We start from the raw sequence: 19890 nt of genomic DNA on the forward strand, positions 1-19890 counted from the left end.
TACTAGTTTGGTTTACAGTAATTTATCCTGTAGCTATTCTCTCCACTCTGTCAATATTACTTCAGGAAGGCAAAGTAAACAATATTAATTATTCTCCTTAAGACTGAATTCAGGGCTTCCCTGGTGGCACAGTGGTTAAGGATCTGCCTGCCAATGCAGGGGACACAGGTTTGAGCCCTGGTCCGGGAAGATCCCACATGCTGCGGAGCAACTGAGGCCACGCGCCTAGAGCCCGTGCTCCGTAACAAGACAAGCCACCACAATGAGAAGCCCGTGCACTGCAACAAAGAGTAGCCCCAGCTTGCCACAACTAAAGCAAGCTCACGCACAACAAGGAAGACCCAATGCAGCCAAAAATAAATTAATTAATTAAAAAAAAAAAAGACTGAATTCAGAAAACCTATTTTGGAATGCAGGCCATAACATCCATTTCTAGATACCAAATGTAAGGAAAGTGCACCAGATTATCCCTTAACTGCTACATTTCCTATTGAACCAATTTCACAAAAAATGAATAAATCAACTCATAAATTGCAATATCAAAAATGTTTCCATTATATCACCAACCCAATAAATTGGAGTCTTTGGGAAATATTAATTGATATGGTAAAGATCCTTCCCTGAATGATATTAAAAGTTTTAATCCCTCCCCCCACCAAAGCTTCTTAGCATCACACCATGACTAGGCCATCTATGTTCCATGGGCTAAGAAAAGCTTTTCTCCTTCTCCTGAGAACTTGACTGTTGGTTAAGTTCTGCTCCTCTTATAAACCAAAAACTGGAATGTCAACTCAATCACTAGGCCACAGAGCTCATGTTATCAATAACATCTTACTGACAAACTAAATCTGGATTGAGAAAAAAAAAAAAGTAAGGCACTGAGAACAGTGTTAGCACATTGTGATGATATACGTGTCAGCTATTTTATCCACTACAACGTAAGCTTCACAAAAGCAAGGATTTTAGTCTGCCTCGTTTACTAAATTCCCATGCCTAAAATCATGCCTGGCACATAGTAGGTGCACAATAAGTATCTGTCGAATGAATAAGAATTATTTTGCTGTTAGAATAAGAGAAACAGAAGAGACACTATCTAAGAGAAAGAAAAAGACCAGAGAACTAAATGTCTTGCTCCTCCCCTCCTTTGCTTTTCCAAGAGATGTCCTGCCCTACAGACTTTCTTTTAATTGTACTGAGAGTCAGAACGTCAGCATTCACTGAGAAATATTTTCAGAAACAGCTGTATGAAAGCCTTTGTTGTCCAGTTGGCCCTCTGCATCCTCAGATAGAAAATATTCAGAAAAAAAAATCCAGAAAGTCCCAAAAAGCGAAATTTGAATTTGCCATACACAGGCAACTATTCACATAGCATTTACATTGTATTAGGTATTATAAGTAATCTATGGATGATTTAAATGAAGTACACGGGAGCATGTGCATAGGTGGTATGCAAATACTATTCTATTTTATATAAGGGACTTGAGCCTTCTTGGATTTTGGTATCGGCAGAGGTTCTGGGAGCAATCCCCAGAGAGACCAAGGGATGACCATATTTGTTTTCAAGGTTAGGAGAAGACTGCCTATTTATAACCTTGATACTCAAACTGTGGTCCTCTGACCAGCAGCATCAACTTGGCCTCTGAAAAATGGTGAATCAGGTAAATCACTAGGTAAACATCATGCATATTAAAATTTGAGAAGTACAGTTCTAGATCACTCTAGTTAAGGGCATAGGCTTTACAAGAATCAGAGTTCAAATCTAGACTCTGACACATTATCTATATGACTTGGGCAAGCTTATAACCTTCCAAATTCCTTCATCTGTAAAACTGAAATAATAATAGTAGTACCTCAAAGAGCTGCTAATCCTTTTATTAAGAGGATTAAATAAAAATGCACATGAAGCATTTGGTAGGCTGCAAAAAAGCAGGACAGGCCCAATAAATGTTAGTTGGTGTTATTGTTGAAATTCCCCCCAACATAAGGCCCCCAACAGTGAAATTTTAGAATTAGATACAAGAAAGAGCTTTACTTTATTGAGGAAATAGTTTGTTTTTCTTTCTAATTTAAACTATACAATGACCCCCCCCCCTTCAAAATCAGTGTAAAATTTAAGTTCACTTAATAGGAATAATTGCCTCTTAAATTTCTATTGCCTTGACTTCTTTGGTCTTGATTTAAATACATTGGAGAAGAAGCAAACACAGTAATGAATGACCAAATGAAGATTAAGTCTAAACTCAGAACTAATCCTTAGGGATACTACTAAAAAAATCTGGAAAATTCAATAACATTATATAGTAAACTTGAAAATTGCTAAGAAAGTAAATCTTAATGGTTCTCATCACAAGAAAAAGTTTTTTGTAACTTTGTATGGAGACAGATAATTACTAAATTTATTGTGGTGATCATTTCACAAGGCATACAATGTCAAATCATTATGTTGTACCCCTGAAATGAATAATAATGTTATATGTCAATTATACTTCAATTTAAACATCTTAAAATTCAATAGTGGGTTTAGAGTACTTTAAAATTAAGTTTTACTGATGTAGGCTACAAACTGAATTTTAAGATATAGAAAAGAATTTTTCAAATCAGAAATACGGCTTATGAGTAAGACCACCAAAGATATTTGAAATCATATAAACACTGGTCAAAGGAGGACAGTAAACAGGATTTTTGCTAAAAGCAATGCTTAATATGTACGAACATTATAGCCTACATTAAAAGGCATAATTACTTGTTTTTATACAGTGCTTGAAGCTAGGGGATGACTATGGTTAATTCCCTCAAAGCAGCAAATAAGGTAAAAACATATTGCTTTCAGATTCTAATCAAAATAGTAAAGGAAAACTAACAGTAGAGGAAGAAAGCATAATAAGGAGAGCAAATTCTCTCCCCTGTCATTAAAAGGTATGTTATCAACAAAAAGTATTAACTAAAATGATGTTAGACAAAATTTCAGTTGGTTTCTCTGCTTCTAGAAAAGTTAGGATTTGGTTCTGTCCTTCTGAAGAGGTTACGATTTGATCTGCTCAGTTAAGCATATTAGGAAACTCAATCAGGAAATCAAGTTTAATAATTATAATTCTTGGAGACTTAAGGATTTGCTAAGGGCAACCCAAAACAAAACAAAGAAAACCAATCCACACCACACACACACAAACAATTAAAGAATTGGCAAAGAACTTGAATAGATATTTTTCCAGAGAAGATATACAAATGGCTAAGTACATGAAAAGGTGTTCAACATCATTATAGTCATTATGAAACGGCAAATCAAAACCACAGATAGGGCTTCCCTGGTGATGCAGTGGTTGAGAGTCCGCCTGCCGATGCAGGGGATATGGGTTTGTGCCCTGGTCTGGGAAGATCCCACATGCCGCGGAGTGGCTGGGCCTGTGAGCCATGGCCGCTGACCCTGCATGTCCGGAGCCTGTGCTCCGCAACGAGAGAGGCCACAGCAGTGAGAGGCCCGCGTACCGCAAAAAAAACACCACAGATACCACTTCACATCCATTAGAATGGCTATTATTTTAAAACAAAGAAAAGAAAAGAAAGTGACAAGTGATGTGTACCTTGTGAAAAAATTGGAACCCTTATGCATTATTGGTAGGAATGTAAAATGGTGCAGTGGCTGTAGAAAATGGTATAGCAGAGCCTCAAAAAATTAAAAACAGAACTACCATCAGATCCAGTAATTCTACTTCAGGTATATACCCAAAAGAAGTGAAAGCAGATATCTACTTTCATAGCAGCATTATTCTCAACAGAAAAACGGTAGAAGAAACCCAAGCATCCAGTGACAGATGAATACATAAAATGTGGTAGATACACACAATGGAATATTAGCCTTAAAAAGGAAAAATTCTGATACTTGGACAATATGGATGAACACTGAAGACATTAAGCTCAATGAAAATGAGACAGTCACAAATGGACAAATACTGCCATGATTTCTCTGAAATAAGGTTCCTAGAGTTAATCAAATTCATAGAGAAAGAAAGTAGAATGATGGATGCCTGGGGCTGAGGGGAGGAGGAAAGGGGAATTAGCGTTTAATGAGTACACAGTTTCAGTCGGGGAAGGTAAGTCTGGAGATGAATGGTGGTGACAATTGCACAACACAAATGAACTTAATGCCATAGAACTGTACACTTAAAAATGGTTAAAATGATAAAATTTTGTTATGTATATTTTACCACAATAATTTTTAAAAAGTTCACTAATACCTTGTACTCTTAAATTAGTAACAGATATTATGTTTTGATGACATGAACATTTTTAATTTAAATTTTTAAAATGTTCAATATAAAAGACCAAAGTCCTCAATGGTTTTTTGCCGCTGCTTCTTTTTTTTTTTTCATTAAATAAAAGGAAAATGTACCTCCTTTTACAGGAAGGGTTAAAAATTTTCAAATTGAGGGAATTTCAATTTATATAGCTGGGAAGAGGAGTAGAAAAGAGAAGAAATTACAAAACAAAGCAAAACAAAACACACAAAAAAAACCTTGTTTAGGTGTTTCTTCCTCCTTTTTAGTCTCCTCATCCTCTAAGCTGGGACTTTCCCGGGAAGAGTTGTCCTGTTGGCTAGAGTTTTTCAATAGTACAGGATCAATTTGTGCTTTCAGGAGTGCAAGGGTCTCAGCCAACTCGTTTCGATTTCTAAAAAAGTGGAAAAAAAAAAAAAGACAGCATAAAAATCTTTCTTGTTTTCTAAGACCTGTGTTGCCAGGGGTTGGGGGGGAGGGTCGGAGAATTGGGAGCCTGGGGTTAGCAGATGCAAACTAGTATATATAAGATGGATAAACAACAAGGTCCTACTGTATAGCACACGGGACTATATTTAATATCCTGTGATAAACCATAATGGAAAAGAATATGAAAAAGAATATGTATAACGGAGTCACCTTGCTGTACAGCAGAAATTAACACAACACTGCAAATCAACTATACTTCAATAAAATTTTAAAAATCTTTCTTCTGTTCTAAAGAGATTTCAGAATATATCTATTAGAAATTAAAATTGAAAAAAGAAAAACATATTAAGAACATCAAAAAACACTAGTACACGGCTTCCCTGGTGGCACAGTGGTTCAGAGTCCACCTGCCGATGCAGGGGACACGGGTTCGTGCCCCGGTCCGGGAAGATCCCACACGCCGCGGAGCAGCTAGGCCCGTGAGCCATGGCCGCTGAGCCTGCGCATCCGGAGCCAGTGTTCCGCAACGGGAGAGGCCACAACAGTGAGAGGCCCGCATACCACAAAACAAAACAAAAAAAAAAACACTAGTACAGCTAACCCTAATTAACCTTAAATTTTAAAATTAACTATTAGGAATGAATACATATTAAAATAAACTCTTCCCCAAAGAGGAATCTTAAGACTATTCTATTGATTTGAATGGCAATGCAAATCTCTTTGGTTAAAAAGAACAATAGGAACAAAAATTAAACAAAAAGCTAAGTTGGATAATTTTTTTTAAATACTATGCAATGTCTAGGGAGTACAAAATCAATGGAAAACTTGCTTGAAGAAGAATTTTTTTTAAACTAAATGATTCAAGTTTTTGATTCATATGGGAATAAGAACTCTTTTCCACCTACAGAGAGAATAATATTTGAAACTGCTAAGGAAGTCTACTAACACAGTTCAAAAACCCAAAATTTTAAGTTATGGATGCTGCTTTGTCAATTAGAGTTTACAACTACAGGAAGGGAATTCATTTTGAATAAAAATTACAAGAAAATCCCAAATAAATAAGATACCAATCTACAAATTATGTTTTTTCTACCAAATCCGCAGGTGTAGTATGGTCAATTTTAATGCCACTTACAAACAAGAAAACTAATTTAAATATTTTCCTGCTCAGATAAACAGGGTGTAACAGTGAAAATAAAAAGGAAACCCTGGACTAAGAGTTGAGAAACTTAGTTCTAGATCTGCTACTAAGTTAATTAAACAGCACCATGATCTTCCCATCTGTGTCATCAAAGCACTGTGCATGCACCTCTAATTCTATGTAGTTAGTATTAAGATGAAACTACTTGTTTTCTTATCTGTCATGCCACATATGTCCTCTATCCTCTGTTTCCACCTCTGTGCTAGCTGCCTTATGAAGTAGGCTCTAAAAAAATGTTTAATGAATGAATAGAATCCCTGTTCCTAAACTAAATGGCGATGTACCCCTGGACAGGTCATATATCTTCATTAGCCCCGAGTTTCCTTATGTATAAAAGACTAGATTCTCTCAAGTATTATTAAATTGGCTTCCAAAGAAAGTAATACAATTGCCAGCGACTGACATCTTTCAGAAATTAAAATGACAACCATTTTGTCATTGTGTATGACAATGAGCACAGGTTTATACGTATTAAAAATATTGTGCATGGAAATGAATACATGTTTATATATAACTATCACATTAGCATATACAATAAAATGAATAGTTTTAGGATTTTAATTACCTAATAGTAGAAGGTCAGATTAGATGCACTTTCAAGATCATGTCTGGTACTACATCCACTTCACAAAAAAGGAAAATTAAAACCTAGATATGTTAAATAAATTTATTTTTGGCTAAGTTTCTATCTCTGAATTTCAGTAGACCAACCTGACTCTAACCTAAGCCTCTATCCACTTAATGCTTTTACTATGATATTTCACTGAGAATTCTATTTGTTATTTTTTGAGGTCATGCTGGGAACTGCATGACCTCAACCCATTTGTTATTTTTTGAGGTCATGCTGGGAACTGAAAAAAATATTGAAGTATTTCACTATACCTATTTTTAAAAGCTGAACATTACAAGAGTGCCAATATTGCTAGAAAATCCACGTCAATTACTTCCACTACTCTAAGCAACAAAAAAATTTAGCAGAAAAATTAATTAAGAACTCCCCTAAAGGCTTCTAGCCTGGCTACAGTATTAAAATGCAAACCTAAAATAGCCATTATATGAAAACAGAAAACTACCCATCTGGATTTCTCCTGTTTCGATCTTACAATTAGATTTAGTATGCTAAGTAATTTTTAAAAAACCCTAAATTAGAACTAGAGAGTATTTTAATAAATATATATTAAAATTATATCCAAATTTCTTACAGGACCTTTTATTTTTAGTACGATTTTTAAAGGTTACTTTCCATTTACAGTTATTACAAAATATTGGCTATACTCCCCATGTTGTACAATACATTCTTGAGTCTATCTTACACACAACAGTCTGTACCTCCCCCTCCCACTGGTAAACACTAGTTTGTTCTCTATATCTGTGAGTCTGCCTATATTTTGTTTTATTCACTAGTTTGTTGTATTTTTTAGATTCCACATGTTAGTGATATCATAAAGTATTTGTATTTCTCTGTCTGACTTATTTCACTTAGCATAATGCCCTCCAAGTTCATCCATGTTACTGCAAATGGCAAAATTTCTTTCAAGACTTAGTATTCCATTGTGCGTATATGTGTATGTGTATATAAATATATGTAAACCACAACAGATTCATGTATGTAAATTTTGTTTCCTGCAACTTTTCCAAATTCACTGCTGAACTCCAGTAGTTTTCTGGTAGCGTCTTTAGGATTTTCTATGTACAGCACCATGTCATCTGCAAACAGTGGCAGTTTAAGGCAGTTTCCTCCTTTCCAACTTGTATTTTTTAATTTCTTTTTCTTCTCTGATTGCTGTGGCTAGGAATTCCAAAATTATGTTGAATAAAAGTGGTGAGAGTGGGGATCTTTGTCTTGTTCCCGATCTTAGAGGAAATACTTATAGCTTTTCACCATAGAGTATGATGTTAGCTGTGCGTTTGTCATATACAGCCTTTATGATGTTGAGGTACGTTCCTTCTATGCCCACTTTCTGGAGTGTTTTTATCATAAGTGGACGTTGAATTTTATCAAAAGCTTTCTGCATCTATTGAGATGATTATATGGTTTTCATTCTTCAATTTGTTAACGTGGTGTATCACGCTGATTTGCAGATATTGAGAAATCCTTGCATCCCTGAGATCAATCCCATTTGATCACAGTGTATGATCCTTTTAACGTTCTGAGTTTTTTTTTTTTTTGGCTGCGCCACATGGCATATGAAATCTTACTAGTTCCCTGACCAGGGATCGAACCTGCACCCCCAGCAGTGTAAATGTGCAGTCTTAACCACTGGGCCAGAGAAGTCCCCTTTTAATGTATTACTGGATTCGGTTTGCTAGTATTTGGTTGAGGATTTTTGCATCTTTGTTCATCAGTGATATTGGCCTGTAATTTTCTATTTTTATGATATCTTTGTCTGGTTTTCATATCAGCGTGATGCTGGCCTCATAGAATGAGTGTGGAAGTGTTCCTTCCTCTGCAACGTTTTGGAATAGTTTCAGAAGGATAGGTGTTAACACTTCTCTAAAGGTTTGGTAAAATTCATAACTGACTCACTTTGCTGTACAGCAGAAATTAACACAACACTGTAAATCAACTATACTCCAATAAAAAAAATTAATTAAAACCAAAAAAAAAAAAAGGGGGGGGGGTTTGTAGAATTCTCCTGTGAAGCCATCTGGTCCTCTACAGGACCTTTTATTTTTTTAAATAAATTTGTGGGGTTAAAAAAAAATATTTATTTATTTGGTTGTGTCGGGTCTTAGTTGCAGCAGTCAGGCTCCTTAGTTGTGGCATGTGGACTCTTAGTTGCGGCATGCATGTGGGGTCTAATTCCCAGACCAGGGATTGAACCCGGGCCCCCTGCATTGGGAGCACGGAGTCTTAACCACTGTGCCACCAGGGAGGTCCCTACAGGACCTTTTAAAATAGACTGTGGATTCTAACAACAGTTCAGTTGTTTTGCCCTCCCTCTCTCCATTGCTTTCTTTTCTTTAAAACATTTCTTCACTGAAGCATATTAAATCAGATATATTCCTCCAAAATGCCATGTTCTCTTATGATCTCAGGTGTTTACATTTCTGTTCTCTTCAGCCCAAAGTGCATTTCAGACTAACTCCAATCATTATTTCAAAGACAAACACGGAATGGATAAACGTGGTATATCCATACAAGGGGGAATATTATTTAGCCATAAAAAGGAATGGAGTACCGATTCTTACTACATAGATGAACCTTGAAAATATTATGCTATCTGAAAGAAGCCAGACACGAAGGCCACATATTGTATGATTCTATGTATATACAGTGTCTAGAAAGGCAACTTAGGGAAACAGAAAGTAGACTGGCAGCTGCCATGGGCTGGGGAAAGGGAAAATGGTGAGTAAATGCTAATGCACAGGGTATGGGGTTTCTTTGTGGGGTGAGGAAAATGCCCTGGAGTTAGATAGTGGTGATAGCTTCACAACTTTGAGAATATACTAAAAATCACTAAATTGTATTTTTTAAAAGTGATAGTGACTTGGACAAGAATGTAGTTATGAAAGGAATGAGGAACATTTAAACACTGGATCCATTTTGCATAGAGAGCTGACTGGATTTGCTGCAAGAATGGATGGGAAGTGAGAGAAAAAGAAAAGTTAATGATGTGCCTCCCAAGTTTTGGATCCAAGTAAACATGGATGTTCTTAACTGTGATGGGAGAAACATATTGAAGTGGAAAGGCTGGAAGCTCAAGTTATGGGCAGATTGACTGATGTTGACTTAATGGATTCTTAACTATCTGTACCTAAAGTTAATCTAGACTTGAGTGAAGTAGAACATATCATCCTAATTGTATAATATATATATATATGATTGGAATATATAATTATATATTCCTATCAAATAATGTGGAATATGATTTTTCTTAGTCTAAGGGATGTTCAGAGTTAGAATTAGTGGTAGGGATAAACCGTTCAGAAGCAATTGACCTGACAGCCCAATTCAATTAAAAAACAAAACAAAACAAAAGGGCTTCCCTGGTGGCGCAGTGGTTGAGAGTCCGCCTGCTGATGCAGGGGACGCGGGTTCGTGCCCCGGTCCGGGAGGATCCCACATGCCGCAGAGCGGCTGGGCCCGTGAGCCATGTCCGCTGAGCCTGCGTGTCCGGAGCCTGTGCTCCGCAACGGGACAGGCCACAACAGTGAGAGGCCGCGTACCGCAAAAAAAAAAGACAAAACAAAAACACAGCCAAGCATAGGTATCATCTTCTGCCAAGTATGGGTTAGGTATCTGGTTCCTCCATAGCACACTGGAGTGATCTCCATCACAGATCACATTTATGACACTATATTACCATTTACTATTTCCCTGTATCTCCCACAATATGCAGAGCTTAGGAATGGCATCATGTCTTTGTACCTCCAGAGTACAGGACAGTTAATTATACAGCAAGTCTTTAGCAAACACCTGTAATATATGATTCCAAGGTTTACCAATAATTTTCCATCTTTTTCATGCAAGTCCAAATTACTGAGTAGACAAAAAGGAGGATAACTGAGTATGACAGTATTCCTTAAGGGGGCCAAGAAACTGAAGAAAGGTATTAATGAGTGATATCAAAGAAGTTAACATTAGTGAGTGATCACTATGCTCCAGGAATTACTCCAGAAGCATTACATGAATTAATTCATATAATTCCAATATAATCTGATTAAATAGGTACTATTATTACCCCCATTTTATAAGACTAGGAAAGTGAGAACATGCAGAAAGGTACAGTAATTTGCTTATGGTCACAGTTAGTACATATTAAAGGCAGAACTGAATTATAGACAGTCTGACTTCAGAGACCATCTTTTCAATCACTGTGCTATATATTAGCAGCATGTCTTGACAGATTTTCTAATTATGGGTTCATGAAAACTCGGTATACTATTTAGAAATCAGCTCTTTGAAAATGATTGTCAAACCACTGTCAATACTTAAAATATTTTTATTGAGGTATAATTGACATCCATTGAAATGAACAGACCTTAGGTGTTCAGTTAATCAGTTTTGACACATGCATACATCTGTGTAATCCACACATCTATCAAGATAAGGAATATTACACATCACCCCAGAAAAGTCCCCCCTGCCCTGTCCTCCTACTCAATCCCTCTCCTCCACCAAAAGCAAAAATGAATTACAGTTTTGAACACTGTAACCATAGATCAGTTAATTCCAGAACTTAAATGGAATAAAACAGTATGTACTTTTTGGCTTCTCACATATGATAATGCCTTTGAGACAAATCCACAGAGTTGCATGCATTATAGGTCATTTCTTTTTATTGCCTAGTAATAATCCATATATGGGGACCATTATGAACAAAGATGCTATGAACATTATTATACAAGGTTTTTTGTAAACATTTGGTTTCATTTCTCTAAGATAAATACCTAAGAGTGAAATCACTGAGTAATAGGGTAACAGTTTAACATTCGAACAAATGGCCGAAGTGTAAGTGGTTATACCATTTTACATTCCCACCAGCAAGGTGTTTAAGAGCTCCAGTTGGTCCACATACTTGCTAACATTTGGTACTGTAAGTCATTTTCATTTTAGTTATTCCAGTGGACGTAAAGTAGTATCTCATTATGGCTTAAATTGGGAATTCTCTGATGAATAATGATATCAAACACTATTTCATGTGAATATGGGCCATATGTATATATTCTTTACAAAGAAACTGTTCAACAGTCTGCATAAAACTTTATCTTTCTTAGCAGACCTAGTATAAAAGCACTTTCAGCAGTCGCTTTCTGATTTTGAAGAATCGCCTAATGAAGTCTGGTCTAAGATGTGCTAAAATTCTCTGATCATTAATAACCAATAACTACCACGTCATGGTATTCATATATTTTGCTCATCTTTTACATTCCTAAAGAAAATTGCTTGACATATCCCCTAGCATAATATCACTTATAGCATGTTATTTCGTCAGACATAGAAAATATTTTTCTGTACTTTATCCTCTTTCATTGAGGACTAAAGTAGTGATGAAATAACTATAACAAATACTATTTTTTCACGGCAATTTTGTTTTGAACATTAGTTGAAATGAGTGGGACACTGGCTAGAGCTCAAACATTTTTGTTTTTTACATTTTTGTTTTTGAAACATAATACTTGGTTACGCCATACATAACTGCCGGTTTGATAGGTTAAAATGTTCAAATGTTGGCAATTTCATTGCCAATGTTGGCAATGTTGGTTCAATGAAACTTAACAATTTTTACTATTTTGTAAGTAACTTACTAAATCTAATTGTTCAAACTTAAAATACAATTATATTTCAGTTAACCACTTCCTATCTATCCATCTCATATATATTTATATTATAAATTTTACACACATAGGAATGGAAATTGCAGAAGTTTTAAAACTATGATGTTATAGCATTAAATTTAAAAAAACTTAAGAACTTAATTTTTTTTTTTTTTTTTTTTTGCAGTACGCGGGCCTCTCACTGTTGTGGCCTCTCCCGTTGTGGAGCACAGGCTCCGGACATGCAGTCTCAGCAGCCATGGCTCACGGGCCCAGCCGCTCCGCGGCATGTGGGATCTTCCCGGACCGGGGCACGAACCCGTGTCCCCTGCATCAGCAGGCGGACTCTCAACCACTGTGCCACCAGGGAAGCCCAAGAACTTAATTTTTTAAGAGCAGTTTTAGGGTCTAAGCAAAATTGAGAAGGTACAGAGATTTCACATGTATTCCATGCCAATGCACAGCTTCCTCCATTCTTAAGATTATGTTTGTTACAACTGATGAATCTATCCTGACACATAACTACCACCCAGAGTCCATAGTTCACGTTACGGTTACCCTTAGTGTGGTACATTCTACGGGTCTGGACATACCAACACTCATCCATCATTACAATAGTATCAGGCAGAGTAGTTTTACTGCTCTGAAAATTCTCTGTGCTTCACCGATTCATCCCTCATTCCTCTCTAAACCCTGACAACCTGACAACCTGACATTCCTCTCTAAACCCTGACAACCACTGTTCTTTTTACTTTCTCCATAGTTTTATGTCTTCCAGAACGTCATATAGTTGAAATCATACAGATAATTTCAGACTGCCTTCTTTCTTTTATTAATATGATTTAACCTCCGTGTCTGTTCATGGCTTGACAGCTCATTTGTTTTGTTTTAGACAATATACCATCATCTGGATGCACCTCAGTTTATCCATTTACCTACTGAAGGATATTCTTAGTTGCTCTCAAGTTTTGCCAAGTTATGAGTAAAGCTGCTACAAACATTCATGTGCAGGTTTTTGTACAGACGTAAGTCTTCAACTTCTTTGGGCAAATACCGAGGAAGGTGATTGCTGGATCATATGGTAATGTTTAATTTTGTAAGAAGCCAGCAAACTGTCTTCCAAAGTGGCTGTGCCATTTTGCACTCCCATCAGCGATGAATCAAAGTTCCTATTGCTCCATATTCTCACCAGCATTTGGTGTTATCAGTGTTCTTGATTCTGGCCACTGTAATAGGTGTCTAGTAATACCTCACTGTTGTCTTAATTTACATTTCCCTGATGAAACAGGACATGGTGCATCTTTTCCTGTGATGATTTGCCATCTGTCTGATAAGGTCTTTGGCCCATTGTAAATCAGGTTGTTTGTTTTCTTACTGTTGGACTTGAAGAGTTTTTTGTATATTTTGAATAACAGTCCTCTATCAGATATGTCTTTTGTAAATTATTTTCTGCCATTCTGTGGCTTATATTTGCATTATGTTGACACTGTCTTTCACAGAGCAGAAATTTTTTAATTTTAATGAAGTCCAGAATATCAATTCTTTCTTTCATGGATTGCATCTTTGGTATTGCATCAAAAAAGTTATCATCAAACCTGAGGTAATCTAGATTGTCTTCTATGTTACCTTCTTGGAGTTTTATAGTTTTGCATTTTACATGTTGGTCTGTGATTCATTTTGAGTTAATTTTTGTAAACGTTGTAAAGCTCTGTGTATAGATTCAATTTTTTGCATGTGAATGTCCAGTTGTGCCAGCACCATTTGTAAAGACTATCTTTTCTCCACTGTATTGCCTTTGCTCCTTTGTCAAATGTAAGTTAACTATATTTATGTGTGTCTATTTCAGTGCTCTTTATTCTGTCCCACTGATCTACTTGTCTATTCTCTTGCCAATACCACACTCTCTTCATTATGATAGTTTTATACTAAGTCATGGACTCAGGTACTGTCAGTACTTCAAATTTGTTCTTCTACAACACTGTGTATTCTAGGTCTTTTGTCTATAAGTTTTAGAGTCAGTTTGCTGATATCCACAAATAAGTTGCTGGGATTTTGATTGGGATTGCGGTGAAATCTACAGATTAAGTTGGGAAGAAGTAACATCTTGACAATATTAAGTGTTCTTGTCCCTGAACATGGAATAGCTCTCCATTTATTGATTCTTCTTTGATTTCTTTGATTAGAATTTTGTTTTCCTCGTATACACTTTTTCATATTTCGTTAGATTTATACCTAGGTATTTCAGTTTTAGGGGAGCTAATGTAAAGGCACTATGTTTTTAAATTCAGATTCTACACATTCACTGATGGTATATAAGAAAGTGATTGACATTTGTATATTAACATTTTATCCTGCAACACTGCTATAATCACGAATTAGTTCCAGGAGATTTTTTGGTTGATTCTTTCAGATTTTCTACATAGAAAATGATGTCATTGGCAAAAAACGACAGTTTTATTTCTCCCTTCTCAATCTCTGTATCTCTTATTTCCTTTTCTTATCTTACTGCATTAATTAGAACGTCCAGTATGATGCTGCAAAGGAATGAAGAGAGCAGATACCCTTGCCTTGTTCCTGATCTTAGTGGGAAAAACTTCAAGTTTCTCCTCATTAAATAGATGTTATGTGTAGGTTTTTGTAGTTTTTAAAAATAATTTTAAATTAAATATTCAGCTAACAAATCTATTAGATGCCCCTTAACTTTTGTTGAAAGCCAAGTACTGGAAATCCTCCAATTCTGATTAGGATTTATTCTCTGCCTCCATAGCAAATCAGTTTGTTTGTTTTTTGGGGTTTTTTTGGCCGTGTCACATGGCTCGCGGGATGTTAGTTCCCCATCCAGGGATGGAACCCGGGGCCCCAGCAGTGGAACTGCAGAGTCCTAACCACTGGAACGCCAGGGAATTCCCAATATATATATTTTTTAATCAAGGAAGTTTCCATATCTTCCCACTTTACTGAGAGTTTTAATCATGAAAGGGTGTTGAATTTTATCAAATGATTTTTATGTATGTATTGACATGATCATGTGGTATTTTCTTCTTTAACCTGGTGATGTGTGAAAACTGGTTTTCAAATATTGAACCAGCCTTGTATACCCGGGATAAATCCCACTTGGTCATGGTGTATTATACTTTTTATGCATTGCTGGTTTTAATTTGCTAATAGTTTTTGAAAATTTTTGTCTTTATGTTCATGAGAGATACTAGTCTATAACTTTCTTTTTTTATAATATCTTTGTCTGGTTTGCGTATTAAGGTAATGCTGGCCTCACATAATTAGTTAGGAATTATTCTCTCTCCTTCTATCTTCTGAAAAAGACTGAAGAAAATCGGTATAATTTCTTCCATAAATGTTTGGTAGAATTCACTACTGAACCCATCTGAGCCTGGTGTTCCATTTTAGAAGGTTAATTACTGATCCAATTTCTTTAATAGAGACTTGTGCATATTACCTATTCTTCTGTTGTGAGATTTAGCACATTGTCCTTTTCAATTAATTGGTCCATTTCATCTAGGTTATCAGATCTGTGGGAATCCAGTTATTCACAGCATCAGCATTCCTTTATTATCCTTTTAATGTCCATGGGATATACAGTGATGTCCTCTTTTTCATTTCTTTTTTTTTTTGCGGTACGCGGGCACCCCACTGCCGCGGCCTCTCCCGTTGCGGAGCACAGGCCCCGGACGCGCAGGCCCAGAGGCCATGGCCCACGGGCCCAGCCGATCCACGGCATGCGGGATCCTCCCGGACCGGGGCATGAACCCACGTCCCCTGCATCGGCAGGCGGACTCCCAACCACTGCGCCACCAGGGAAGCCCTCCCTTCACAAAGCCTTCACAAAAATGAGAGACCTATATGGATAAAACGGTTCACTACATTTGTCCAAAATAGTACTAGTATGTCAAGTTAAAGCTAACTGAAATACCGTCGTGTCACAGGACACATTGAGAATCTATCGAAACAATGGTACTTCCCCGGAAAATACACACATTAATTACAACTAAGAGCTACTACTTAAAATATAAAGGATTCCAAAGGTGCATGAAGCTCATCTAGAGATGTCAGAGCTGTACTATTCACTACCATATTCCCCATTGCTCAACACAGAGCCAGTTACACAAGTAGGCATGTGATAGAAATCTATTAGTTTAATGAAATAAAGGAACATTAGTGTGACAATCAGGTGTTTAGAATTTGGCTTTAATTACCTGAAATCAGAGTCAAAAACCTAATGTTTTATTAATGATCCCAAATATTACTGCATTTTTGGGGAAAGTTGCCTGGCAAATTTGCCCTTTTTTCTTCCTGCTGATAAATATTTCTTTTATAAAGAAACTAAGTTTCAATCTCTGGGGATAGAAGTTGTAAGAAAAGACAACAGTTTAACTGGGAGAAAAGGAACAAATTTTTATCAAGCATGTACTATGGCCCTAGTATGATTTCTCTTATAGTTCTCAGAACAACTTAACAGGGAAGTATTATCATTTTCATTTTAGGAAAGAGTATCAGAGAAATTAAGTAAGCTGCCTACAGATGATAAGCAAAGGAACCCAGATTCAAACAGTTATTAACTATAAAATCAATGCTCTTTCTCTCACATCATGCACTGGGGTATAATCTACTTAAAACAGTGTAAACTGAAGTTGTTTTAAGCGTGTATGACTGATTAATAATAACCATAATTTTTCTCTGCCATATGTTCTTCATCTACAAAGCAGAAGACAATATGTCTTTAACAACTATCCAAGTTTGATATAGGAATTAGAAGTGGTGGTAAAACAAAACGAACAGAACCTCATTTAATGTATGTATTCATAGGGAAAGATGGTGAGTATATTTTATTTCAGGAACATTTTGTTGATCTTAATTTAGCAAATTAACTACATGGAAAACCATATTATAATATGAGGAAAGGATGCTTATAAAACAATCCCCCAACAGCTCATTTAATGTTTATCCTTAGGGCATGCAAGTTGAGCCTCCCTGACCCAAACAACTATTATGAATTTCTACGAATTATCTCTTCGAAACATTAATAAATGACCACTGCTAAATCTCAGCAAAAACAAAGACGAGTTACAGTTAAAGGAGTTTTTCATAAGCCAGTGGATATATATCTATTACTTATCCCTACTGTAGTTATAAATCCCGATATTTTCAAACTTAATATAAATTGTGAGAATTAAAAGAATAAATTCTAAATAATTAATTACCAAAAACAGAAAATTGGACACACAAAGATTCTGAATAACAGTCCCAGTCACTTATCAATTTAAAAGAAAGTTTTATTTTAAGGTTTTACATTCAATGTTTCCATTCAAATATATTTGTCAATACAAATATAAGAAATCAAGGTTTTTCGAAAAAGATTAGGGGAAAGGGTCCAAGATGTTGGACCACCAGAGACCTCCTGGCCCCATGTAATATTAATCAGTGAGAGCTCTCCCAGAGATCTCCATCTCAACACTAAGACTGAGCTCCACCCAATGGCCAGCAGGCTCCAGTGCTGGATGCCCCATGCCGAACAACTAACAAGACAGGAATACAACCCCACACATTAACAGAGAGGCTGCCTAAAGTCATGCTAAGTTCACAGACACCCCAAAATACACCAGCAGATAAGGCTCTTCCCACCAGAGGAACAAGATCCAGCCTCATCTACCAGAACACAGGCACCAGTCCCTGTGCAAGAAAGCCTACACAAGCCACTGAACCAATCTAACCCACTGGGGGCAGACACGAGAAATAAGAGGAACTATGAACCTGCAGCCTGTGATAAGTAGACCCCAAACACAGTAAGTTCAAAAAAAATGAGAGGGCAGAGAAAACATATGCAGCAGATGAAGGAGCAAGGGAAAAACCCACCAGACCAAAGAAATGAAGAGAAAATAGGCAGTCTACCTGAAAAAGGATTCAGAGTAATGAGAGTAAAGATGATCCAAAATCTCAGGAAGAGAATGGAGAAAATGCAAGAAACATTTAAAAAGGATCTAGAAGAGCTAAAGAGAAAACAAACAGTGATAAACAACACAATAAATGAAATTACAAATACTCTAAAGAAATCAATAGCAGAATAACTGAAGCAGAAGAACAGATAAATGACCTGGAAGACAGAATAGTGGAAATAACTACCGCAGAGCAGAATAAAGAAAAAAGAATGAAAAGAATTGAGGACAGTCTCAGAGACTTCTGGGACAATATTAAATGTACTTACATTCAAATGATAGGGGTCCCAGAAGAAGAAGAGAAAAAGAAAGGGTAAGAGAAAATATTTGAAGAGATTATAGTCAAAAACTAGTCAATCAAGTCCAGGAAGGTCCAGGAAGTGCAGAGTCCCATTCAGCATAAACCCTAGGATAAACATGCCAAGAAACACATTAATCAAACTATCAAAAATTTAAAAAAAGAAAAAATATTTAAAGTAGCAAGGGAAAAGCAACAAAAACCTACAAGGGAATTCCCATAAGGTTAACAGCTGATCTTTCAGCAGAAACTCTGCAAGCCAGAAGGGAGTGGCAGGATATATTTAAAGTGATGAAAGGGAAAAACCTACAACCAAGATTAGTCTACACAGCAAGGATCTCATTCAGATTCAACAGAGAAATTAAAACCTTTAAAGACAAGCAAAACTTAAGAGAATTCAGCACCACCAAACTTTACAACAAATGCTAAAGGAACTTTTCTAGACAGGAAACACAAGAGAAGGAAAAGACCTACAAAAACAAACCCAAAACAATTAAAATGGTAATGGAAACATACATATCGATAATTACCTTAAATGTAAATGGATTAAATGCTCCAACCAAAAGACATACGATGGCTGGCTGGATACAAAAACAAGACCCGTATATATGCTATCTACAAGAGACCCATTTCAAACCTAGGGACACATACAGGCTGAAAGTGAGGGGATAGAAAAAGATATTCCATGCAAACGGAAATCAAAAGAAAGGTGGAGTAGCTATTCTCATATCAGACAAAATAGACTTTAAAATAAAGACTATTAGAAGAGACAAAGAAGGACACTACATAATGATCAAGGGATCAATCCAAGAAGATAAAACAACTGTAAATATTTATGCACCCAACATAGGAGCACCTCAATACATAAGGCAAATGCTAACTGCCATAAAAGGGGAAATCGACAGTAACACAATCATAGTAGGGGACTTTAACACCCCACTTTCACCAATGGACAGATCATCCAAAATGAAAATAAATAAGGAAACACAAGCTTTAATATCAGTTAATTCTGTCTTTATCAGTTAAAGACGGACTTAACTGATATTTATAGGACATTCCATCCAAATACAACAGAATACACTACCTTCTCAAGTGCACACGGATCATTCTCCAAGATAGATCATATCTTGGGTCACAAATTAAGCCTCAGTAAATTTAAGAAAATTGAAATCATATCAAGCATCTTTTTCAACAAATATGCTATGAGACTAGATATCAAATACAGAAAAAAAAAACTGTAAAAAATACAAACACATGGAGGCTAAAGAATACACTACGAAATAACCAAGAGATCACAGAAGAAATACAAGAGGAAATCAAAAACTACACAGAAATAAATGACAATGAAAATACGACAACCCAAAACCTATGGGATGCGGCAAAAGCATTTCTAAGAGGGAAGTTTATAGCAATACAATGCTACCTCAAGAAACAAGAAACATCTCAAATAAACAACCTAAACTTACACCTAAAGCAATT

The 19890-nt window shown here is 36.2% G+C and overlaps 1 protein-coding gene across 2 annotated transcripts in view; it reads right to left on the reverse strand.

The window, feature by feature from the left end:
* RSF1 (remodeling and spacing factor 1) overlaps positions 1–19890 on the reverse strand; it is a 169909-nt gene that overhangs the window by 47712 nt on the left and 102307 nt on the right. For both annotated transcript variants that reach the window (XM_022593906.3, XM_022593903.3), the window contains exon 5: positions 4514–4668. In XM_022593906.3, the coding sequence (XP_022449614.1) occupies positions 4514–4668 (155 nt within the window). The remainder of the gene's footprint in view (positions 1–4513; positions 4669–19890) is intronic.

Source organism: Delphinapterus leucas, chromosome 7 (assembly GCF_059928025.1).
Source record: "Delphinapterus leucas isolate spDelLeu-1000000601 "Yukka" chromosome 7, BTC_Dleu_Yukka2, whole genome shotgun sequence".
Lineage (NCBI taxonomy): Eukaryota > Metazoa > Chordata > Mammalia > Artiodactyla > Monodontidae > Delphinapterus > Delphinapterus leucas.